This window comes from Chelonia mydas, chromosome 1, assembly GCF_015237465.2.
Source record: "Chelonia mydas isolate rCheMyd1 chromosome 1, rCheMyd1.pri.v2, whole genome shotgun sequence".
Taxonomy (NCBI): Eukaryota; Metazoa; Chordata; order Testudines; family Cheloniidae; genus Chelonia; species Chelonia mydas.
Window position 1 is genome coordinate 155,067,136 of NC_057849.1, and position 25,723 is coordinate 155,092,858.

Here is a 25,723-nt window from a genome sequence, read left to right on the forward strand (position 1 = left end):
GTGCCTCGTGTCCTGCTCTGTGCCTGACAGCTGCCCCCTGCATGCCCCGGGTGCCCTGTACCCCCTGTGTGCCAGCCACTCCCTCGCCCCCTGCCGGCCCCCCGTGTGCCCGGGACTGGGCCCTCAGGCGCTGCGCTGTGCGCTCTCTCCGCGCCCCCTCCGGCCCAAGCGTGACGCTGCCGCCTATTGGCTGGGCGGGGCGCCCGGCTCTCAGCACCCGGGACAGCACCACGCGCCCCAGGGGCGGCGAGGGGGCGGGGCCTGTGCGTGTTGCTAGGGCGACGGCGCGCGCCTCCCTCCGCCTGGGCCGGCGGTTGCCATGGTGACGGGAACGCCGCCGCGGGGCCCGGCCGGAGCATGTCGGACCTGGGCTCGGAGGAGTTCGAGGAGGAGGCGGAGAACGACTTGGGGGTCAGTGCGGGCCGCGGCCCCTCCGGCTCCTCCGGGACCCGGCGCCGCCTCCCCCCTCCCTCGGACCCCGCTGGTCTGGGGCCGCCCCCGCCGCGCGGTACCGGCCCCGCGCCCCACCCGGCCGGGCGCCGCGTCACCCGCCCCTGCCTGGGGCTCGGCCGCCCCGTAGAGCCCGCGGCGCCGCCCAGGCCGCCAGCAGCCCCCTTTCCCCGGTGCCCTCGGCCCCACGCCCGACAGAGCCCGCGCGGCGCTGGGCAGCCTGGTGGAGAAGAGCCGGCCCCCGCTAGCCCAGGGCTGCCCTTCACTGCCACCCAGGCCCTGCCTGGCTCCCCTGCTCACCGGGGTGCCTGGGTGGAGGAGGGGCGGGGGCTGGTTGTGTGTCTGTGCGCCAAGAGAGGGTTGAAGGGTGACTTGGTTATAGTCTGTCAGTGTCCTCCTGGGGAACAAATACTTAATAATGGGCTCTTCAGTCTAGCAGAGACAGGCATAGCACGGTCCAGCGACTGAAAGTTGTATCTAGAGACATTCAGGCGGGAAATAAGGCATACATTTTTTTAACAGCGAAGCAATTAACCATTGGAACAACTTACAAAGGGTCCTGGTGGATTCTCCATCACTGACCATTTTAAAATCAAGATAGGATGTTTTTCTAAAAGATCTACTCTGGGATTTATTTGGGAGAAGTTTTATGGCTGTGCTATAGGGGGGTCAGACAAGATGATCATAATGGTCACTTTGAATCTATAAATCCTCTTTCCCTGGCACAGCCCCAGTCTATAAGTATGTGGACTATTAATGAAAAAGGACCCATTAGACACATATCTTTAGTTTTGTCACACCAAAAAGAACTGAATTTGTAATTACTGTTACATATTTTAAGGGTCAATCGTGCTCTAATCAAAGTTAACAGAAGGCTTGCCACTCATGTCAGTCAGAGTAGGAGCAGAGCCATGGACTAGGATCACACAGAATTTTGGATTTGTAGTATTAAAGTATGGAGAAACTAAAAAAAAATAATTAATCACTGTTATGTTGGGATTCTCAAAGTCATGAGATGTGTATCTCAAAGAAAATGTTTTTTAAAATAAGAAATAATCTTATAAATACAATAATGTCCTTAGTTGCTATGTTCTGTTGGAGTCTATACATTAATGATACTCAGCTTCGAAGAGTTGCTAAGCTACTGTATTCTATGGAGTTGTAGAGATAAAAAGGACTTGAGTGAAGTCCTGCCATTTTACTATGGTATTTAGTGTCTGTTTCAACTTAGTGCTGTTTAAATAGCAAGAATCCAGCCCCCAACAAATTTCAGTAGTTTGCAGGCAGAAGACACCTTTGGGTACCAGGTGGGGTCTGGTGGGTTAGTGCAAGATACTCACCACAGTTACCAATAGATTTCTTGGCCAGGTGCCTTCCTGGGACTCAGGAAGAAAAGGAGCTGTTCAGGACAAACAATTGGTTTCCTCTTTGTACTCATATTGGATTCAGTTTAGAACCCCTGTCTCTTAAACTGCTGAATGGCTTATTCCATTTAATCAGGAATATGAAGGTGAACGCAATGCAGCAGGTGAACGACATGGACATGGAAGAGCACGATTACCCAATGGTGATACATATGAAGGAGAGTATGCCAATGGTCTGAGAAATGGGCGGGTAAGATAACTATAGAGGATTATTTTGAAAGCCATGCATGTGGTTCAGCAGTTCCATTAGTTTAGGCACTTCATTATCCTTTTAATTCAAAGTCTATATCTATACCAAATATATTGCAGGGGACCTACAGATTTAAAAATGGTGCTCGCTACACTGGAGAATTCTTTGAGAACAAAAAGCATGGTCAAGGCATTTTTATGTATCCAGATGGATCAAAATATGAAGGTAAAATGTGCATCTTTTGTTGTTGAACATAATTATGAAGGTTTAAATATTTGAGAAGATGAGGTGCTGCAGTGGAATTATGGGAAACAATGAGCCGGGCAGCATATTATTACCTCAATCCACAAAATTATCCCAAAATTCTTTTTTCTCTCTTCATTCCTGCCTCACCACGGATGTTAGGAGAAGAGTGGATTGAACTTTTTGGCAACAGTTTATTCCTGCCAAATCATCTGATTAAGTGGAATGCTTCATTATATTTAGTGCTGAGCAAATTCTTTGCATTCTTAGTTAGAATCAGAGTAGAAGAGAGTATAATTTATGTTAAAAACAACCCAAGAACATCACAAGAATATTCATTGACGTGTAGAGATTATGCTGACAGACAGTCAAGTTCAGTCCAGAACATTTTCAGATCCTTTCAAAGAGCTATAGGTTCTGAGCATTGTAAAAAATAGGATTCAGTTCTCCACTGCATCCAAGCAAAGCAGCAGAGAGTGGAGGCTAAGGAGAAGCTAATCACAGCTCACCGTTTCTCAGCCACCCAGAGTTGGTGTAAGTTAAAACTTCAGGAAGGCAGTTTTAATTTACCCTGTTGGCAGAGAATTCATCTCCTATTTTTCCTGGACATGGCTCACTCCTCAGACTTGTCTCCATCCCCGTATACCAAATGGAATACTGTCAGCAGAACTACTGTAAGATGTGGCAGAACCAGTGGTGCAGGTAAAATCCATTTCTTACTGGTACTGTGGGGCAGCAGCTAAAAGGTGGGGGGGCATGTGATCTCCCCACGTGACCCCTCCATGTGACTCCTCCTGGCCCTGCCCCAAACCCGGGGCCCCATGCTCTCCCCATCCCCTCCTCTATTACCTGTGAAGGGAATGTTCTGTCCTCCTTCTGTTGTGCCAGAGACTTCAGGAAAGGAGGAGAATGTGGGGCTGCTGGGCAGCCCCATGCCGGCAGCTCCTCCGGCGCGGCTGCTGTACCACCCACAGCCTGGCTGCCCAGTCCTGTCCTCTGGTGGGGCTGCTGTACCACCCCCAGCCTCTCCCCCCAGTCCTATTCTCCGACGGGGCTGCTGTACCACCCACAGCCACGGTACAGCCACACCAGAGAAGAGCCATGGGGCCACCGGCTCCTCCTGTGTCTTTCCGGTACACCATAGCAGTTATAAATATCTTGCTGGTGTGGCATACCAGAGCGTACCGGCCTACTTGCACGGCTGGGCAGAACTCTACACCGGCAGAGATTTCCCCAGAATTTTCCAAGGGGAATCTGTGGCCAGAGAGCTTAGACTTAAGAATCGAGCCTTTAAAGCTTACTTTAAAAAAATGTTTTTACCCTTTGGGAGAACATTTATTTATTTATTTATTTATCTTTATTGGTGAGATTGCCAACAGCAGGGGAGGAGTCCATATATATATCTGCACCTATCTTCAATATGATAGCAACCCCCACAGGGTGCATATATATATGTGAGTTAACACCAAGTGACCCACTATCTATCTGTGGACAATCAGTAAATACTCCGTGGTCCACAATTTGAGACACTATGATTAATATCCTAATGCAGCTTCTACTTCTGGGAGTAGCAAGAGTTTTTTCCCTCCTCTGTATACCTCTATAAGTATGCAGTGCAGAAGAAGTGAGAGATCCAGGAGAAGAAAGCTTTATATATTATAGGTAGATAAGAAATCTGCTACTTAGTAGAAGCACCACCACCAAATGTAGGCATTATATCTGACTTTAGCCTAACCAAAAGACGGCTGAGAGGAGATATGATTGCTCTCTATAAATATATCAGAGAGATAAATACCACGGAGGGAGAAGAAGTATTTAAGCTCAGTACCAATGTGGACACAAGAACAAATGGATATAAACTGGCCATCAGGAAGTTTAGACTTGAAATTAGATGAAGGTTTCTAACCATCAGAGGAGTGAAGTCCTGGAACAGCCTTCCAAGGGAAACAGTGGGGACAAAAGACATATCCGGCTTCAAGATCAAGCTTGATATGTTTATGGAAGGTATGATATGATGGGATAGCCTAATTTTGGCAATTAATTGATCTTCAACTATTAGTGGTAGATATGCCCAATGGCCTGTGATGGGATGTTAGATGGGGTGGGATCTGAGTTACTACAGAGAATTCTTTCCTGGGTGTCTGGCTGGTGAGTCTTGCCCACATGCTCAGGGTTTAGCTGATCACCATATTTGGGGTCGGGAAGGAATTTCCCTCCAGGGCAGATTGGCAGAGGCCCTGGAGGGGTTTCACCTTCCTCTGCAGTGTGGGGCACGGGTCACTTGCTGGAGGATTCTCTGCACCCTGAAGTCTTTAAACCACGATTTGAAGACTTCAGTAGCTCAGACATAGGTCAGGGGTTTGTTACAGGAGTGGGTGGGTGAGATTCTGTGGCCTGCGTTGTGCAGGAGGTCAGAGTAGACAATCATAATGGTCCCTTCTGACCTTAAAGTCTATGATTCTATGACTTGTGATTAAGCATTCATCAGGGAGCATCACTGAACTTTTTTCATCAGAACATGGATTGGAAGGCATGGGAAGATTAGATTTACACTGATGCATCTTGCAGTGCAGAAGAAATGGATGTCAGCAGAAGTGCAAGAAAGAATTAAGTGACTTGCACAGACATAAGTTAAATTAATTTATTTGTGGCAGTGTCTTTTGGCTGATTCATATACTGGGAAAGCTACGCTGGATTGTTTGCTCACTGAGGAGCAATTACTTAAGCATTACCTCATGGTTTGCTTTCTGAGGCTAAAATACTCCTAAAATGAGGTCAGACTATATTTTACTAGTGCAGTCTTTGTTTTATATTTCCCCCTCTAAGGAAAGAAGTCTTCACTGATGTCATTGTGACTCCCTTACTTTCTGTCTGCACCTATCTTTAATATGATAGCAACCCCCACAAAAAAACAACCATAAAACTAAGTTATATAGGCCCAATCCACAAAGTTATTTAGCCTCCTCACTTCCATTGAAATCAATGACATTCCATTGAAATTAACATGTGCCAGCAGTTCTCCTTCCATCCCCATATGCTCTTTTAGACTTCTTTTACAGCATTATTTAATATAGCTTGATTTAGATCTTTGCCCTGAACAGAATTCTCAGGATTAATCTGAAGGGTCACTACAATCTTCTACAAATAACAGATTTTAAGAATGCGGTTTCTTCCTTTTTGGTAGCAATGTCTAGGAAATGCAACAGTTTAAGCAAGATACTTAAAGAGTCTCATAAGACAGAAGAGCAGCATATCGTTAGTCCAGCTCCTGAAATAGAAGCTTATACAGAATATTTCCCCACATTTTAGTACTAGGAATGACTGATTCAATCTGATTTTCTTCACTGTCTTCCCTGAAATATGAGATAGATAAGTCAGACTCCAGCTGCTTCATTAACCATCTTCAGAGAGTTCCTTTCCAGGATGACATTTAATGTGAGGACTAATGCTGTCTCTGCAAAACATCAGGAGGTTGATCTGATTGTTGAAAAAAATGAATAAAAAATGTCAACAGAGTAATGCTGTACACTATACCATCAGCTTTGAAAGAGGAGGTCAGAACCGAAGACAAAGTTTTTAAATTTAAGTGCTTAATTTTAGGCACCCACATCCATATTTATGCCCCTAAATGAGTGAACAGATTTTCAGATGTTCTGAGCCACCCACCTCCTGTTGCACAGTATCTGAAAATCAGAAAGCTCAGTTACTGGTTTTGGCTTAGGTTCTTTAGAACCTGTTAAAAGATTATTTCAGCTACAGTATAAGACACTTTGAAATAGTCCCACCCTATCATCCTTCCGTCTGATGTGTGTAAATTCTCTCAGATCTTAAAGGTGACCTGGAAAGGAAAATAATTTGCCTTGTGCTGTCTTTTTTTGCTGCTTTGTGATGTGCAAAGAAGGCCTGAAAGGTAGGGGTTTTGCCCTGTGTTAGAAATTTAAATCTTGTGAAGGCCAGAAGACTATATTTACTGGAGAGTTAGTGAAATGGTGATAATCTGAAGTGTTAGTACAGTGAACGTTGTCTGAGTTTACATTTTCAAATACTATATATTCTTCATTCACATAAAAAGTCGACTACATGTCTAGATGATCATTCTAAAGGCTGACTTCTGTGACAAGTAAAATTTATCACATCTCACTCTGTTTTTATCATGTCCATTGCAGGAGAATGGGTAGCAGACCAAAGACATGGCAATGGAATTTACTACTACGTGAATGGAGACACCTACACTGGAGAATGGCTTAGCCATTATAGGTTTGTTTCATTATTACAGTGAACTTTCAAGTTTCTTGATGAAGTAAAAAAAATGTTGTCTTCAGAGTTGTGGATGTCCTGTTGAAAGAGAGAGCTGTGGGAGGGCCTTAGTAACCAAATCCAGTTTGGAATGGGAGGAAAGCCTGCAGTAAGACATCAGCTGATTTAAATAGAGCCAGACACAGAAGGCAGATGAGCATGAATGTATGAAGAAGATGTTATTGGTGTTGGAAATATGGGCTAATGTGGCATTTATTTTAGTCATATGTTTAATGCATTAAAATTGCAAAGAAATCCTGCATTGTTAATTTACAGTAATATAAAGTAAAATTATTATTTGCTTCTCAGGCATGGGCAAGGTACATACCTCTATGCAGAGACTGGCTCTAAATATGTTGGTGGCTGGGTAAATGGGCAACAGGAAGGAGCAGCTGAACTTATTCATCTAAAGCACAGATACCAGGGCAAGTTTGTAAATGGAAATGTAAGTACTGTATGTTGGAAAATGCTATTTGAATTTGAAAAACTAGCAAATGTTGTTGTTTTGGTATGTACTGTTTACACTGAAAAATTAAACCAGGTTCCCCATTTTTCACAGTATTCTTTGAACCATAAATGTAACAGATGTAAATGAATCAATGAGGATGCAAAGTTTCTCCAAAGTTTAGTTTTCTCATTGCATTTTTATTTAATATTGTGTCAATTACATAGTACAGTGTTAAGTGATCTTTTGTATTTTTCATTTACTCCTTCAGAGTTTGCTAGCTTCAAAGTCTTGCTAACTTTTTGTTTCTCTTTGTACAGCCGATAGGTCGTGGAAAGTATGTCTTCGATATTGGGTGTGAACAGCATGGTGAATACACACATCTAGACCAGGTAAATAATATAATACAGACTATACCAAATGTTAGAAAACTTACCAAGTCAGTTCAGCCTGTTCAAGTGTGGCCTGCCTAGCTCATTACAGGTACTGTATATTTTAAAAGTCCAACAGCTTTAGTATGTGCTTTTCTAAGCACCAGAGTCAAAAAATCTTGTCTGGCTACTGTGCTGTGCAAGCCCTGACATATGAAGGCCCCATTGCTGCTCTCATTGCACACACTAGACATTTTGCCATTGATGTCAGTGAAAGCAGGATCATACCTTGCTAGCCTTCTGCAATACAAAAAAGCCAGACAGAATTTTGATTGACTTTGACCTCCATTTTGAAGATGTCATGTCCGTGTACCAGATATGGACTGGCTTCAGAGCTTGCTTATATACACCAGATGTGGTCATCATAAGATCCTTTAATGCTGTGCTCGGTATAGTTGACGTTCATTTAAATAAAGTATTTTACACACCATGCCACTTAGTGGCTGAACAGTGTAATATATTTTAGCACTCCATTACAGAAGACTGGAAAATAAAAATATAGTACTAAGTAATTCTAAAATTTAGTGGAAAACGACAGGTGCAAATTTAGAGCCACAACTGAGACAACTTTTGAAAATGTGGTCTATTATTCTATCCTGTGAGGTACTAAGTACTATGACAGGGTCAGGCCAGATGGCTATAGGAGAGTAATTTTTTTTTTGAAGCAAAAGATGTTTTTATTTGCGTAACACACTTACAAAGTAAAAACAGCAGCATATGCAATGTGTAATACAGCAACCAATCACAATTGTTTTCTCATTAGCTCCAGGGGAGGGAAGTGTTCAAGCTTGCCTGGGCCCAGAGCAGGGGGCTTCCTTGACTCACGTGGTCTTCCACTCTGCCAAGTTACCTGGTGGCCAGAGCGAGGGGGCTTCATTGACTCTCAAGGTCTGCCACCCCCTCGAGTTACCTGGCGCCACGCCCAGTGTCACCAACAATTCCCTCCTCTGAAAGCACCCAACAAGAGGGGCAGGCTGTGGGGTGGACAATCTGGGGGGCGGAGGGTACGTGCACCCACGTGTGAAAGGACCCCTCTAAGGTGGTGGTGTCCGCAGCAGCAATGGCTGGGGCCCCTTACTCTCTCCCCCAATCAAAGGGTCAGACAAAGGGACCCGGATGGGGACACTGAGCAGAGAACCTCAGACAGCGCCCACCACTCCTCAAAAGCATCAAGGGAGTTGGTGGAAGCCGCCCAGAGGAACTCCGCCCGGATACGTGAACGGACCGAAGATCGGAAAACGGCCCCACAGTCACAGGAAACTCCATCAGCCAACCTCCTCTCTCTGGTTTTATAGATGGCCGTTTTAGCCAGGGCCAGGAGGAGGTTAACTAGGAAATCCCGCGACTTTGTGAGGCCATGGATGGGGAGTGCATAAATAAAAAGGTGAGGGGAAAAATGCAACCAAAAACGTAATAGGAGATTTGTGAGGAGCTGGAACAGGGGCTGCAGCCTGGCGCACTCCAAATATATGTGCACCAGGGTTTCCCTCACACCACAAAAGGGACAAGTATCTGGGACGGGGGTGAACCGGGCCAAGTACGTGCCCATGCTCACAGCTCCGTGAAGGAGCTGCCAACTGATGTCCCCGACGGGCCTCGGAACCAAGGTGGAATATAGGCTGGCCCACCGGGGCTGCTCACCCTCCAAAGGTGGCAGAAGGTCTCGCCACTTTGTGTCGGAACGGGACACTAGGGTGAGGGCATGAAGGGTGTGGAGCATGAGCGTGTATAGATGTTTCCTTGGCGCGGTTTGGAAGCGTACCGGCTGCAGTTCATTCAGCCGGCTCGCAGTGAAGGGGTGAGGGGGATCGATTGGGTGTGCAGGGCAGGAGTCCAATTAAAGGGTCCGGCGGGCCTGGGGTAGAGGGTGGGCGGGGCGTGCCCTTGAGCAGGACCCGGTTGAGGTAAGCTCGAGTAGCGGGCGGCAAAGCGGCCTTCACCTCCTGAAGTACGCGCCGGGGGGGTACGAGGTCTGGAGAGCCCCATGCGCCGGGCGAGCGTCAGAGGATCCAGCCAGTCTCCCCAGTCGTAGTCCAGGAGGTCTCCGACGCTCGTGACTTCTGCCAGGATCAAGCTCTGGCGCACCGAGCGGGACTCCGCCATCTGCACACGGAGCTGGGGGTTGTGCAGCAGGGGCTCCGCGAGGAGGCCGCCACGGACTTGGTCGTTAAAAACAGTTTCCAAGTCCGGAGGAGGTCCTGGTAGAAGACCGGCAGCCCGGAGAGGTCTCGCGGAAGACCTCCCGGATGGAGATAAAAGAGCTGCTGGTCATATCGGAGCCCTCGGATGCGGCGCAGGATGGCCTGGAGGTGGAAGACACGGACCTGAGTGTGTAGACACTTCAGGCCCTGTCAAGGTTCCTTCCCCACTCTGAACTCTAGGGTACAGATGTGGGGACCTGCATGAAAACCTCCTAAGCTTACTTTTACCAGCTTAGGGTAAGGTTTGGTAAAAATCCTCACCAATTTGCATAGGTGACCACAGACCCAAACCCTTGGATCTTAGAACAATGAAAAAGCATTCAGTTTTCTTACAAGAAGACTTTTAATAGAAGTAAAGGAATCACCTCTGTAAAATCAGGATGGTAGATACCTTACAGGGTAATTAGATTCAAAACGTAGAGAATCCCTCTAGGCAAAACCTTAAGTTACAAAAAAGACACACAGACAGGGGTAGTCATTCTATTCAGCACAGTTCTTTTCTCAGCCATTTAAAGAAATCATAATCTAACACATACCTAGCTAGATTACTTACTAAAAGTTCTAAGACTCCATTCCTGTTCTATCCCTGGCAAAAGCAGCATACAGACAGACACAGACCCTTTGTTTCTCTCCCTCCTCCCAGCTTTTGAAATTATCTTGTCTCCTCATTGGTCATTTTGGTCAGGTGCCAGCGAGGTTACCTTTAGCTTCTTAACCCTTTACAGGTGAGAGGATTTTTCCTCTGGCCAGGAGGGATTTTAAAGTGGTTTACCCTTCCCTTTTTATTTATGACAGGCCCTGTCCTCCTTCCTTCAGGGGTAGATGAAGAACCCGTACAGGGGCCCAGTGCGTTCCTGACCAAAAGAACCCCAGAATCGATGTCTGGAGGTTGGTCAGGAAACCCGGGGCTGGGACCAGGGTGTTGAGCGGGTACCAGAGCATGGACAGGACTAGTTGATTAAGCACCAGCGCTCTCCCTCGGAGGGAGAGACATCGGAGTAGTCCTGTCCATTTCCAGAGCCACTCTGTCACCCCACCCTCTAAATTTTCTCAGTTCTCCGGCGGAGAGGGATGCGTGGCAGAAAGGTAAACGCCGAGGTAGAGCAGCGGACCCGCGCTCCACAGGATGGTCTGAAGCGCGGGTGGGAGGGAGCTCGCCTGCCACCAGTCTCCCACCACCAAACCAGAGCTCTTGACCCAGTTGACCCGGGTGAAGGAGGCTGCCGAATAGATGGCCTGGCAAGCCTCCACCCGTGCCAAGTCGCCGGGGTCCTGGATCACGAGGAGCATGTCATCGGCATACGCCAACAGGACCAGCCACAGCTCCGGCTACCGCAGTACCAATCCTTTCAACCTCCTGCGGAGGAGACAGAGGAAGGGCTCGATTGCCAGAGCGTACAGCTGGCCCGAGAGGGGGCACCCCTGCTGTATTCCTCGCCCGAAGCTGACCGGTTCAGTCAGGGTCCAGTTGAGCTTAACCAGACACTCTGTGGAAGCGTACAGCACCCGGAGAAAACCCACAAACTGGGGTCCGAAGCCAAACGCCTGCAGAGTGCTCAGGAGGTACCCATGGTCCACCCTATCGAACGCCTTCTCCTGATGTAGGGACAGGAGGGCGAACGACAGACCGTCTCTATGTCCGAGTTCCAAAAGGTCCCGAACCAGAAATAGGTTATCAAAGATACTGCAGTCCAGGACGGTGTAGGTCTGGTCTGGGTGGATCACGTCCGCCAGCACAGACCCTAGCCGCAGCGAGATTGCTTTCGCTACGATTTTGTAGTCTGTGCTGAGGAGCGAGACGGGACGCCAATTTCGTAAATCGCGGAGGTCCCCCTTCTTCGGCAATAAGGCGAGCACAGCTCGCCTGCACGAAAGAGGGAGGACCCCACTCTGCAGAGACTTGGCCCAGACGGTGACTAGGTCTGGGCTGAGGACGTCCCAAAACACACGGTAGAACTCCACGGTCAGCCCGTCCATGCCTGGAGACTTATTAGTGGGCATACGACGGAGGGCTTCTGAGAACTCGGCCAGAGTGAGAGGCAACTCTAGCCAGTCTCGGTCACTCGCGCTGACTGTAGGGAGCTCCTCCCAAAGCACTCTGCAAGTGCTAGGGTCGGTCGGATCCGGGGAGAAAAGACTTGCGTAGAAGGCTTGGGCCCTTCCGCACATCTCCGCCGGTTCCCTGACGGGGGTGCCGTCTTCTGCCAGGAGGCAGGTGATGTGTTTCTTGGCCCCCCTCGTTTTCTCCAGGGCATAGAAGAAGCGGGAGCCGTGATCCATCTCTCGAAGGAGGCGGATGCGGGGTCGAACAAAGGCGCCCCGGGCCCGATGGTCCTTGAGGGCCCGGAGCTCCTCCCTCTTCTTCTGGCACGCTCCACAGAGGAGCGGGTCTTCGGGGCTGGTGGCCAAACGCCTCTCCAGCTCTAAGACCTTCCGTTCCAACTGCTCTATCGCCTCATTTCTCCGTCGGCTGGTGCCCCGGGTGTAGTCGCGGCAGAAAAGCCGGGCGCGCACCTTTCCCAGGTCCCACCATTGCCGCGCCGAGGGAAAGGCACGCCGCTGCCCTCGCCAGGCCAGCCAGAATTCCCGGGAGGACGTCACAAAGCCCTCATCCTCCAACAAGCTGTTGTTAAAATGCCAATAGGCTGGCCCCGGCCTCTCCGCACAGAGGGAGGCTGTCACGGTGGCTAGGTGATGGTCAGAAAATGGGGCCAGCCAAATGCTGGAGCAGTGGGCTCGTGAGAGATGGAAGCGTGATAAATAAATGCGGTCCAACCGGGAGTGGCTCGACCAATGGGCTTCCCCCTGGACAAAGGTGAACGTGGAAGTGTCATCCGGGTGGTGGTCACGCCAGATATCCACTAGGGAGTGATGTTCAACTATCTCCCGGAGGGTGTCCGCAGCGGCTGGGCACTGCTCGGTCCCCGAGCGGTCTCGCTCCTAGAGGGTGGTATTAAAATCCCCTCCCAGGACCAGGAACTCGTGAGAATCCAAGGTGCCGAGGAAGGCGGACGCCTGCTGATAGAATTGCAGCCGCTCCGGGCCCGATGTCGGGGCATAGACGTTAACGAGGTTAACCACGAGCTCCTCTATACGGACCTGGAGATGCAGCAGGCGAAACGGCATGGCCTCGGCGACCCCTAGCACCTCGGGCCGTAGGTCGGGGGAGAACAGGGTCGCCATTCCAGCCTGCCAAATCGTGGACTGGCTAAAGTAGACCCTGTCCCCCCACTCCAGCCACCAACTGTCTTCGGCGGTCGGATCCGTACGGGTCTCCTGCAGGAAAATCACAGAGTACCCTCCCTCCCGAAGGAAGGAGAGCACCTGGGACCTGCGGAGAGCCATCCTACAACCCCAGGTGTTCGACGCTGCGATGGTGAGAGGTGTCATGGGGGAGGCCGGGGGGATCCTCACTGGCAGGGACGCTCGCATCCCCCAGCGGGCCGCGCAACAGTCCTTGACCCATCCCGTAGGTGAGTAATTGGTCACGGAAGACGCGGACCTGCCAGTAGGCTGCGGCATCCTGCTTCCCCGTCCCTTTATCTTCCCCCATGAGGGCCCTTGTGGCCCGGAGGATTTGAAAAAAATCCCCCCATCGTTGGAGAGCAAGCTGTACCTTGTTGCGGGAGCCACGGACTTCCTCTAAGAACTTCCGCAGCTCTCCTCGCAGCTCATGGGGGGGGTGGGGTTACGGTTTTCCGGTTGTTCCCCGGGGGGGCCCTTGGTGCAGCCCCGTGGTCCACTAAAATGGACAAGCAGGGTGCGGACCCCCGACGGGGTGCCTGATGGGCTGGAGTTTCTAGGCCCGCCTCAAGCTCTGGGGCGATAGGGGGCGGTGGAGGGAAGATAGCAGCTCCTAATGGGTCGGGGCAGGAGAACACAAAGGCCGCTCCCTGGGGGTCATCAGTTGGGAAAGGGAAGGAGACAGCCCCGGTGGGGCAATGACATTGCAGGAGGTAAATTGGATAGGGGCAGGGGCAGGGGCAGAGGCGAGGTTCTGGGTTTCGGGAGGCAAGCAGCTGGATGATGGCGCCTCCCGATCAGACTCGAGGGTTAAGGGGGTGGAGAGGGAGCTCTCAGTGATATCGGGCGCGGGCTCTATGGTGGATTTAGCGGCCACAGCATCAGGAGGTGGATTATCTTCTGTTGGGCCCCAGCCCGGGAAGGAAATTGATTGCTCTGCACCAACTGGGGGTGCCCCTGGCTACTCGTGTCCCAGCCGCATGGCACCGGCTGTCACCTGAGCAGGCTCGGTGGTCGTCAGCAGGGTGCCATCAGCGGCCGGGTTGGTGGAGGAGTCCAGGGGCTCCTCGGAGGTGGGAGCAGAAGCAGCAGTTAGGGGGAGGGAGCATGGGGAAAAGAGGGGTGGAGTGAGGTCGCCCAAATCGAGGTTTGCTGGCAAAGGGTCGTCCTCCCCCTGGGCGACAGGGGTCAGATCTAGGGCATCGATCTCCTCGAACATGGAGGAGAGGACACTTTCCGTCGCCCCGGGGTTCTCCCCGCTGGCACCCGCCACGACGGCTTCCTCAGGGTTCATGGGGGTTTTGGGTAGTGTCAGGACAGAAGGGGCTTCCTCGAGGGTCTCGGAGGGGAGGGTCTCCCGTGGAGAGGAGACACTACCTTCCGGTGCTACCATGTCTTTCCCGGCTGACATCGGTGGATGGGACGCACTCGTGGGCAAAGCGGAAGGTTCGGCTTCCTGGTCTTCCGGGGGGCCTCCGCCTCAGCTAGATGAGGCGGAGCTTGAGCCTTCTGCTTGCTTCGGTTCCCCTGGACAAGGGCCCAGCCCTCCATGGCATCATCTGGGGGCTGGTTAGCAGGGGTCGTGTCAGGGGGTAAAGGCGATGGCTCAGGGACTTGGGGGGACGGGACGGTGGGGCGGCATAAGGGAGGGAGGATTCTCCCTGGGGTAGGCTCTCTCCCATGCCTGGTGGTATCTCTGCCATACCCTCCTCCATAGGCCCCGCCAGATTGTCAGCAGCGAGGGCGGGGCTCTCCCGCTCGTCTGGGTGTTGTAGGGGAGGTGCCCCTGGGGCCTGAGCGGGAGAAGTGGTGGTCCGAAGAGAGGGGGGGGGCGGGTTCGAGTATCGGGCGGCCAGGGGCATCGGCAATGACGGGGCCGATGTCCTGCCGGGTCTCGGGGATCCCAGGTGCCCCTCCTTGCCGGGCTAAGGGGCAGTCCCTTCGGACATGCCCTGATGCCCGGCAGAGGTAGCACCGGGCTTCCCCCGTGGAGAAATACACCCGGTAACGGGCCCCCTGGTGGGGGACTAGGAAGGACCCCTCGAGCGCCTCTCTGTCACATGCCGCCGACGGCAGTAGAAGCTGCACTTGCCGGCGGAAGGAAAAGATGTGATGGAGGGTGGGATCCTTGCAGCCCAACGGGAGAGGGCTGATGACAGAAACAGGTTTCCCCAGGGTGGAGAGGGCGGGTAACAGGGCAGCATTGGGGAGAAAAGGAGGAACAGAGGTCAGGACCAGGTGGACGCCCAGGTCCTCTAGCGGCTCTAGGGGGACAAACCCCCCCCCCCACCGCCAGGCCCCTCTCCACCGCCTCCTGGGCGGCAGCCTCCGATGCTAAGAAGAAGATGACCTTCCCGTACATTTTGGAGGCCGCCACAATGGCCGAGGGCCCCACCACCCTCGCCAACGCCCACACATAGGTCTCCACGTGGGGCGAGGTGGGCACCAGGAGGCATCGGACACCGTGCTTCCTTGTCATGGTGCGGAAGGGGCCCCGACCCCTGTTGATGGTGGCGGAGGCGGTGGGCGGGAGAGATGACGAGGCGGCAGGCGGGGGGGCTGCCGCTGCCCGGGCATACATCTTGGGGGGTGAGGGAGGGACACCCGCAGAGCTGGTGGAGGGAGGGACACCCGCAGGGCAAGGCAGCGGGGAGGGACGCCGTGGTCGGTGGTGGGACCACAGCAGTGGGGGTGGCCCCTGCCACGGAGGGCCTGGTGGTTTTAGCGGGGCCCTTCCCCTTCTTTTTGCCCTCGCCTTTCCCGCCGGTTGGGGGGGCTCCCCTAAAGTCTGGGGAGGCGGTGGGCATGGCAGCGGTGGAGGTCCCCCGAGTGCCCTCCATTGCTGATGCCCCAGCGGGGGCGGTGGCAGGTGGTTAACAGGAGTTGGGGTCAGGTAAAAAGGGACAGGCTGGGGGATGGGCAGTTCGAGGGGGGGCACATGAACCACCGTACGCTTGTCCAGAGAGTCCTGTTTGGTTGGCTGGTGCTTCTGGCCCACACGGTGGAATCAGGGCAAGCAGCTAAGTCCAGAGGCAGATGTTAAACAGCCAGCAATGATGATCGAGGGGGCAGTGATGAGGATAGTACTGTGGGGGTTGGGAGGACACAGATGGATCGGGGGGCAGCTCCGTGCCACACCCCCTGTGTCCCTACAAACACAGTCACGACACAGTCAAAGCCTCCCCCCACACGAGAGCACAGTTTGAAAGTTACTCAGTCTTGGGCCCCCTCCACAGCGATTTGTAGATTCCCCGAGCGGTGTTCCTCCGGTAGACGGCTTTTTCTCTGTCTGTTCTGGGCTTTCTTTTTTGCATTCCAGAAATGCCGGAGCAAGTGATAAGATTCCTCTCAGCCAGAGACGGGTCCGCAGACAAACAGCAAGCGGCTGGGTCTGGGGGCTGGATCCCTCCACTCCCCCGCTCTGGGGAGCGGGCCGGCAGGCCCCCCCTCTCTCACGGGGGGGTTTCAGGTGGAGCGGCAGCAGCGTCCGAGGGCGGGTGGGCGGGGCGGGCTAACAGCCGGCCAGCAGCCGGCCAGCACTCTAGCAACAGCAGAGAAAGAAAAAAAAACAACAAAAAGAAAGCGGGGAGAGCATCTGGCCCGGTCGAGGGGGAAGCCGAAAGCAGGGGCAAAAAGTAAGGAAAGCCCAGGCCAGAGGGCAGCAGCAGGAGAGCAGGCTAAGTAGGTCCCTTTTCCCTGGGTAAGGTAACAGGGAAGGTTTCAGAACAATCAGGAACCTTCTGGAGACAATTAAGACAGGCTGATTAGAACACCTGCAGCCAATCAAGAAGCTGCTAGAATCAATTAAGGCAGGCTAATCAGGGCACCTGGGTTTTAAAAAGGAGCTCACTTCAGTTAGTGGTGTGCGTGTGAGGAGCTGGGGGCTAGAGGTGCTAGGAGCTGAGAGTGAGAACGAGAACGCAGACTGTTGGAGGATGGAGGTGTACAAGCATTATCAGACACCAGGAGGAAGGTCCTATGGTGAGGATAAAGAAGGTGTTGGGAGGAGGCCATGGGGAAGTAGCCCAGGGAGTTGTCGCTGTCGCACAGCTGTTCCAGGAGGCACTCTAGACAGCTGCATTCCACAGGGCCCTGGGCTGGAACCCGGAGTAGAGGGCGGGCCTGGGTTCCCCCCAAATCCTCCCAACTCCTGGTCAGACACAGGAGGAGTCGACCTGGACTGTAGGTTCAGAAAAACGGCCAGGCTGAGGGCTGCCGTGAAGCTCCAAGGCGAGCAAATCCGCCAATAAGCGCAAGACCCACCAAGGTAGAGCAGGAACTTTGTCACAGTACCCACAACTCCACAGTACCCACAACTGAATAGTATTGGGGAATTATTTTTCTTCTTGCTTTTGAGTGTGGTCTTTCAGACCTGTTTCTGACTACCTAACCTACATATTCTAGTTATATAATAAAAATAATAATGCCTAACTAGAAATTACAAATATATTTTTAGCTTAGTATTTTGGTTTCAAGGTAACAAACATGCTGCATTTAGTTCAGAACTTACTCTTTTTCTATATTGCCTGACATGCCAGATCTTAGTCTATTACATGCTATTTCAAAACTTCCAGTGAAACAATTATTTCAAATATAATCTCACCTAAATGAAAGTTTTGGGCAATTTGTAATGTTTTTTTCTTCAAAAAGGGTCTTTCTAATTTTTCCATCTTTCTACATTTAACATGTCAATCTAGTTCACATTTATTTCTTTTCTTTCATTGATTTGCTCAGCTAATACAACTAAAGGATAAGAGAAAGGGCAGCAAAAAACTGCCTTCTGTTCCAGGGTATGGGAACCCACACACCACTGAAGGCTTTATCTTCATAGAGCCTAGTGTAACAGAGGTGCTCTCTGGGTTTGAATGAAGTGTTTCTGCTGCATAGTTTTCCCACATTTAACAAAAAAAAGGAGTGTGGGAAACAATATCTCTTCATAATATCAGTTTCAATGAGAAACTTTTGCTTTACCTGTAAAATTGAACTCCAGTTGTTTTTGTTTGTTAAGACCTTTGACAGTCTTAGCCCCTAACTATAGCAATTACTCTCAAGTGAATCCTGTGATTATTTTTTACTGTAGGTCACAGTGCTATACTCTCATTACAGTAATGAGAATAAGCAGTCAAAACTTTGCTCATTTGCTGTAGTTGAAATAGTTGTAGTACAAGACTCATTTTCAAATAAAATTGATTTAAGAAAAGTTAGCTTTCAGTACAGCTAGCTAGTCTATTAGTTAAACTCTCCCACTATTGTATAAAATAAATCATTCTTATTTGTAAAGAAAGTGACAGAAGGGCTGATATTGAGAGCACAAAAGCTCATGTACAATATTACAATCTTCATAAGTTTCATGGATCTTACCTGAGCACAGATTGCACAACCGTGAGAAGCAGAGAGCAATTTTCTCTTGCTTGCCTATTTCTGTAAGGGGTTGGGACAGAAAGCTGTATCATCCCACTGGGAGAACCGGGATGCATTTTCCCTTTGGTGCTGAATGCCTCCGTGAGCTCCCTATGTGCCAGATCTATGGTGTAGGCTGGTGTGGAAAGGAGGCGGGTAATGATTGTGCCTTCTCTCCTTTCCATCCCTTTTGTGGAGCTGGGAAAATGGAACAGCCCAGTCTCTGTAGGTACTGCTCTTAGGCTCAGCCCTTCTGAGAGTTGCAGAATGATTGAGGAAGAAGGCTCTTTGGGCCTTCATGACACCCTGAGTTGCCTGAATCTAAGCATAAGAAAGAGAGGAAACTAGCAAAAAAAAAAAAAAATTAAATTTTGAGACCAACATTGTAACTAACTGACTGCCTCCAAGTTTTCTAGCTTGGAATGATTTTCTCTCTTCTAAAGTTTGTGACTATTAACGTTGTTCGGTTGTTGTTACATATTGGCACCTTACTCTAAAGGGCTGTATTGTTACCATTTCAAACTCAGGGTAAAGAGATTTCAGTACATGCAAACAGGCTCGTAGTCATTACCTTCACATTCCCAAACGTGATGCTAGATTTTTTATGTTTTTTTAGGATAAAGGGGAGGAAGAGGAAGAGGAGGAATCTGTGTCAATTATTCCAAAATGGAAAGCAAAAAATATTACTAAATTAACTCTGTGGACACCAGGGATTGAAAAACCACCACCTGCTGAAGAGCCTCTAGCAGCAGAAGAGATGCCAGCAACTGCAGGTTTGTCCCAATGAACTGTTGGAAACCCCTGCCCCCCAAAATTCCCCAAACTGTTTCTGCCCGATTAATTTGAATATATCATAAGAGAGTTGTACTTTTTGTCAGTTTATAAGGTGCTGGATATTAGTGACAGCTAAAAGTTTGAAGGTTCATCTTATTGCAGCACATTCATATGCTGCACAATGCATAGTGAGTATACTTCCATTTGATATAATGTGTTATTAGTAACAGATACAACTGTCCTGGGAAGCCTGTAACATTAGAGAAATTATTACAATCTGATTCAGGGCTTGATACTGCAAACCGTCTATAAGCATTCCCCATGAAATCACTGGGACTACTCACATGAGCAAAGGCTACAGGATTGGGCCTAAGATGTTAGCTGTTACTTAAGAATAAAAATAATGGCAATGAGCAGATCTATAAAATTCTTCTCCCCCCCCCATAGTCTGGCGTATATCTCCTTTTCTCCCATTTCAGTTACTGAGGAACCTCCTGCTGAGGAACCTGTTGAGGTTGGGGAACCTCCTGCTGAAGCTACAGAGCCCATTGAAGAGCTGTCCTCACTTAAGGAGGGAGAAGAAGAGGAGGAAGGGGGCAAAGACGATCAAGTGGATCAGGGTGAGGAAGAAAGAGAGGAATGAGTGATTATAGTTGGTCATCTGAAATGGTGCATGTCAACTAGCTGAACATGTGTCACTGTATGGGGGCACATTCTCATTCTGAAAAGATAGTAAACTCTTGTTTTTCATAAAGGGCCAAATCTTCACAAGGTGGCTTCTAATTTTGTATACTGAATTTTATGTGCATTATTGTTTGCACATAATGGATATTTGAAACTTGCGTGTACAAGGAGACCGGGCTGACATGCCTTACCAAATTTAACCCCTCAGAGTGAAGCTTTTCCCCGCTATGAGAGGAATGTTCTCCTCACTGGAATGAAAAAACAAAACAGAACCAAAACACCCTAAGAGATAATGAAACAAACCTTTTATATTAATGTAAAATTTGTTGAGTTAAGAAAGTTAAACTGACACACAGGACTTCAAACTATATCACATCACACAAAGCTTTGTTCTGAAGAAAAGAAATATCATTACTATTGGTGGGTCTGATCTTTGTAATACACTAAATGGAAAGCCAGAGCTAACCAATACCAGAACTTTGGATGTTTGAAATCTACATATGGATTTGGAGGTTGATCCCGTTGGTGACACTTGCACACTCTCATTCAGAAAGCTAAATGAATTATTAAAAGAAAAACTAGTTTTGAAAATGAAGTTATTGCTTTTTAATGTTTGAATGTTTTAAGTATAGTTTCTGAATTTTCACTATTTTTAAAAAAATTATTTCAAATTATTAAAATTATTAGAAGGTATTATAAAATGAGGCCTGTGTTAAGCCATATTTTATGAGTAAATCTCTGCCTAATTAAAATACGGGCTGCATAAATTAAAACATATCCAGATTTGTAAACTTTTATTCTAATGTTTCCAACCACCAAGTGTTTGATTCTCAGTTTTTCATCAATCCATTTCATGTTAAGGTAAGGTGCAAAACTGACAACAGGAGCCAGAAAAACAATTAAATGGCTTGAAAATATGCTGAAACATACCCTAAACATGTAGAGCTAAGTTCTTTGATTTCAGTGGAGTTATGTCCACAAAGAATTTGGCCCCTAATATACAGAATGTGATGATGCTGAATATACTTGTAATTTTTAGGCCTCATTATTACTTTATTGATGAATGTTCTCTAATAATGAAATATTGATTGAGCAGCCCACACCTCAGTAATTAATAGTTTTTGTAATGAACTGAATCCGTCCATTTAAGTCCTGCAGCAGTCTGTTGATGAGCCTAGGACTATGAGTATGGGTTATACGGTTATGTCCTTATTCGTTTACCATAGGGTCTTTACTTTGATAATGTGAATACAGTAAGTGGACTCTAAATTTAAAACAGTTTAACAGTAATAGGGATTTTGTTATATCCCATATATGCCTATCTTCTAACAAGAGTAGGATTTTCTAAAGCACTCCACTTAGGCCCACTCCTAATAACTAACTAGACAGTATATGTAAGGAGCCTGCATTATATTTTCCAGGATAAAGTATTACTACAATGAGTGAATTAATTAAAAAAGATTTAAAGCACTGTTATTTTATTAAATGTACCCCAAATTTCATGTTTTTCCCGCAACAGTAAATACTAGTTTAGAGGAGAAGGAGGAAGAATCAAAGGAATCAGAGGAGGCAGAAACAAATAAAGAAGAATAAAACCAAATAAGGAAATTACACAGAAAAAAGCTAGGTACCATAGCCCTGTATTATTCTTATCTAATTGAAAGCTCTGTTACATTGTTTTGAATAAACATATTCTTCGGGATACTTTGTATAGAAAATGACTTTTTGGGTGTTTTTCTGAACTGAGAGTTTATGATTTCTAACTCCAAGTCAATTTTATTTGCTATATACAGTAGGTGTAACCACTGGTTGAACTCAGTGGGACTCCTCACATGGATAAAGTTACTCATTTGTGTAAGTGATTACAGGATCGGGCAATATCTTTGGACTCCTTCATATTATTACTTTAAAATGGAGTGTACACAAACAAGAAGAAAAATTCTCAGTAATTTCCCATAACATATCAAACCATTGTTCACTGAAGTCTGTATCTTAACTGTGGCATTGGTCTATGCCTAATTTTTCGCGGGAAGGTGAACCTTGGATCTTATAGTCCCCAAAGTCCTGAAGAGCAGTACCAAAACAAAGCCTCTACGTTGGAAACTAATTCACATCATCAAAAATATTTTTGAAATTCTGATGTTATAAAGCAATTAAAATGACATTTGTACCTGCTTCTTCAGCAGTTTTACTAACTTCAGAGACTGTGGCAGTGTGGAGTTGCACAAAAAAAATTGCACTAGTGTACAGTTTTTGTGCATCTTCAGTGATTGAGTGGAACAGCACAAAAACAGTTGCAAAATCTCAGTGCTTCAGCTATGGTTTTTTTTTCCCTTTATAGAAAAACAAAATAAGAAGAAACTAACCACAAAATGCTAAAATTGAAAATTTGACTGCACAAAATTCAGACAATACAAATTTAAGGTTCTCATAACAACACTAACTCCCCCATGTTGATACAATGTTTAGGCCCTGATCCTGCAAATACTTCAACACTTGCTTAACTTAAAGCATACAAGTAGTCTTATTGACTTCACATAGGACTACTCACGTTCTTAAAGTTAAGCCAAGTATGTATGTATTGGCAAGTTTGTCCCTAAGATATTTTACAGGTCTCTTTTGGAGTAAAGTAGCTGTTTCTAGCCCTGGTGAGTCATGAGATATCAATGTTACTGAAACAGGACTAAATATTTTAGTCCTAGACCTCAGACCAGGATAATTTGAGTGACATTCCACATTAAGGGGAAAAGGAGTTAACATTTTAGTGGCAGGTTCTTTTTATTGTAACACAGAACCTATCTGAAGTTGTTGTAGAGGTTTGGAAATTAATAGTAGAGATAATTAAAAAGGAAGTGATAGGTGTAAAATAAATACACTTTATCACTTGGGTTTGCAATCTTTCTTCTGTCTACAATTTCTTATTAAGGAAATGCTCATTTAATTTTTTTCTCCTATCCTGCTTGGAATTTTGTTTGCAATTCCTTATTACATTTTAAGTTGAGCTTCTTATGTGGTTATCTTGTTTAGTTATTGAATATTCTTCCCTCTCCTTACATGGCTTCCTTGGTGAATGGAAATATTATATTTCCATTACTGGCACGGCTAGTGTAAATTTTCCTTCTTTTTTAGAAGAACTCACATAAATTAGAATTCTATTATATGCAAGCATTAACATAGAGGCAAATTTGGTGAACAGCTGCATGACCTAGTTAATCAGTCCCTGCTATCTCAAGGTTGTCTTCAGTTCAAGCTGGGTTCATTCTTGGTTGGTTTATGAAATTACTTTTTCTTCAGGCTTCAGAGTAGCAGCCGTGTTAGTCTGTATCCACAAAAAGAAAAGGAGTACTTGTGGCACCTTAGAGACTAACCAATTTATTTGAGCATAAGCTTTCGTGAGCTACAGCTCGCTTCATCGGATGCATGTATGGTAACACCCATTGTTTCATGTTCTCTGTGTATATAAATCTCCCCACTGTATTTTCCACTGAATGCATCCGATGAAGTGAGCTGTAGCTCACAAAAGCTAATGCTCAAATAAATTTGTTAGTCTCTAGGGTGCCACAAGTCCTCCTTTTCTTTTTTCCTCAGGCTCATCCATGAACTGACTTCCAGGAAACTAAAAGCATTTTTTTTGTGAGCGTATTTACTGGTGCATTTGAACTGCATTCCTGTTTCTGTAATCCTTATTGGGGTTTATGGTACAATCTCAATGTGCAGAGCAAACTATAAAACCTGCACTCACCCAGAACAAATAAGGATATAGCAACTAAAGTTCAATCCACAGACTTATTTTATAATACATTGTTCCCCTTTTCTTCCTCATGTTGCTACAGCACCATTTCTACCCTTAGCACTGAGACATGCATGACCTCTAGTGGTATGACACGTGCTTCGCATCCTCTTACGTATAGTGTAGCCAGGGCAGCTAAGAATCTTTCCCTACTTTCCTCAGAGGCCTGAAGTTATACCATCTTTGTTGTTTCAGCATCTTTCAGCAGTATGTTTCAGTTTGCTTACCGCTAATGACTAATCAGAGCTCTGACCCTGAAGTCAGTAAAAAGTTTGCCTGAGTAAAGACTACAAGATCAGGCCCTAAATCAGAAACAAGCACCTCAAGAGCCTGAATAAAACTGATTTATTAGCAGGTACCTGTGATAAATGTTGAGAGATAACTGCCTCTCCCTCTCTCTCTCTCCTTCTTGTCTTCCTCTCCATTCTCCTGCTGCTGCGCTAGGGGATGTTCATGTTAGAATGGTGAGATTATTACATCACAGTCTGTGGGCTCAGTGATGGAGCACAGTCAAAAAGGGTTCTGCACATGGATTCTGGAATCAGATTAATTTACCTTGTTTGTTGTTATTGTGCCACTTCTCTTGCAATGGAAACTACACTTTAGCCCAATTTACTGATAAACCCTCTTTCCCAGCCCTCTGCATGTTCTGAGTCATGGCTGACAGTCCCTGTTTTGTTCTTCTAAAAAGACTTCACAGGCAGCAGATCTTGAATGGACATCTTTCTCATCACTTTTCTAGCAGGAGTCTGCTGCAAAAGGTCCTGCTGCCAGTTTCAGGCATTTACAGAGAGTGTGGGTTCTTCTAACTTAGCAGAAACTTTTTTTAGGTGTTCAGATTGGGGTCTATCTTAGCCCATAAAGTTCAGAAACAAGGAAAAGATACCAATGTTAACACTATTTTAAAAGACTTCAGAGATCAGAAGTTAAGGAGAGGAAAATGGAATAAAGAAACATGAAGTTGCTTTCTGAATTTTATACACATATATTTTTATACACACAATTTTTTCAGCCAACTTCTTCACAAACCACTCCTTGGAGATTTTCAAATAGCACAGTTATTCTCCTGTGCTGTACTTATGTTACTCATGAAATATCTTCTATTTTAGTGACATAACAAATGATTTACATCCTGATCCTGAATACCATAGAAGATAATAAATTAATGATTTCCTCAACTAAATCTATGGGACTACATATGCATCTGGTTCACTGGTTTTTAGACTGATGTTTTGGCAAACTTGTTTGCCTGTATTGTCACTGGAGATAGATGATACTTCATATATTTTCCATTTAGTGTATTACTCATTCAGTTTGCCAGCATTCAGGTGGCAAGATGGAGAAGAACTGCTGGAAATGGCTTCTTAGCATAAGATTTTGGAACAAGCTGCTTTTGCCCTCCCTGGACAATGAATGAAGGTTGAAATATTTTAAAACCAGACTCCTGGGCTTTTGTGAACAGATTTACAGCACAAGCACCCACTATGAATCAAAAGGATGATTTTAAATCCTCTGAGGTATACATTTTCCTGTAGAATCAATAAAGAATTTAAAGGTGAAATTCCCCCCCTTATTTCAGCTGAAACCTAAACAAGAGACAGACTTAGTTCCAGATCCTGCAAATGCTTATGCACATAAGTAGTCCTATGGACTTAAATAAGACCATTCATATCAGTAAAATTACTTGTTTAAGTGCTTCCAAGATCGGGGCCTTAAAATTTCTTTATTACATTCTTATGGGCAGATCATCCCCTATGCAGGATTTCTTCACCGAGAGTACAGGAAACTCAGTAAAATCCCATTTACAGAGTTCTCACCTGGTTGTTCATGGAGGGGAGGGGCATGGAGCACACACACCACACACATGCAGAACTGGCAGCAGGTTACATCAGTTCTCGAGAACCATGCAGACCTTGGATGCTCCACCAGAGTTATCTCCATGGAGGTCCTGTGGCCTCCACACTGCTACAGGTCCTCCTACCACGCGAGCAGGAACTATACGCCCATGGACTTCCCCAGCTGTTGTACACAATCCCCCTTCCAAGAGAGGATAATGGAGGAGGCAAGCAAGTGAAATAAATGTCAACACACTCAACAGGGTTTTTTCCTCTCAGCATTTGGGTGATGGTGGAAGATGATTTGGAATGAGGCC

At 47.3% G+C, this 25,723-nt stretch overlaps 1 protein-coding gene across 1 annotated transcript; it reads left to right on the forward strand.

The window, feature by feature from the left end:
• Positions 1-245: 245 nt before the first annotated feature.
• On the forward strand, positions 246-21,483 carry RSPH1 (radial spoke head component 1). The gene is made up of 9 exons (XM_037889708.2): positions 246-411; positions 1,951-2,064; positions 2,184-2,289; positions 6,474-6,564; positions 6,913-7,048; positions 7,369-7,440; positions 18,940-19,096; positions 19,577-19,717; positions 21,301-21,483. Exons 1-9 carry the CDS (start codon positions 358-360, stop codon positions 21,372-21,374), a joined length of 945 nt encoding a protein of 314 aa, XP_037745636.1. The 5' UTR covers positions 246-357; the 3' UTR covers positions 21,375-21,483.
• The last annotated feature ends 4,240 nt before the right edge of the window (positions 21,484-25,723 follow it).

What these genes read in the sequence shown, in the direction of transcription:
- RSPH1 (XM_037889708.2), top strand. Translation starts at nt 358, where the DNA reads ATGTCGGACCTGGGCTCGGAGGAGTTCGAGGAGGAGGCGGAGAACGAC. An exon ending in AGGCGGAGAACGACTTGGGG is followed by an intron (nt 412 to 1,950) that starts GTCAGTGCGGGC and finishes CCATTTAATCAG; the next exon opens with GAATATGAAGGTGAACGCAA. An exon ending in AGACGATCAAGTGGATCAGG is followed by an intron (nt 19,718 to 21,300) that starts GTGAGGAAGAAA and finishes TTCCCGCAACAG; the next exon opens with TAAATACTAGTTTAGAGGAG.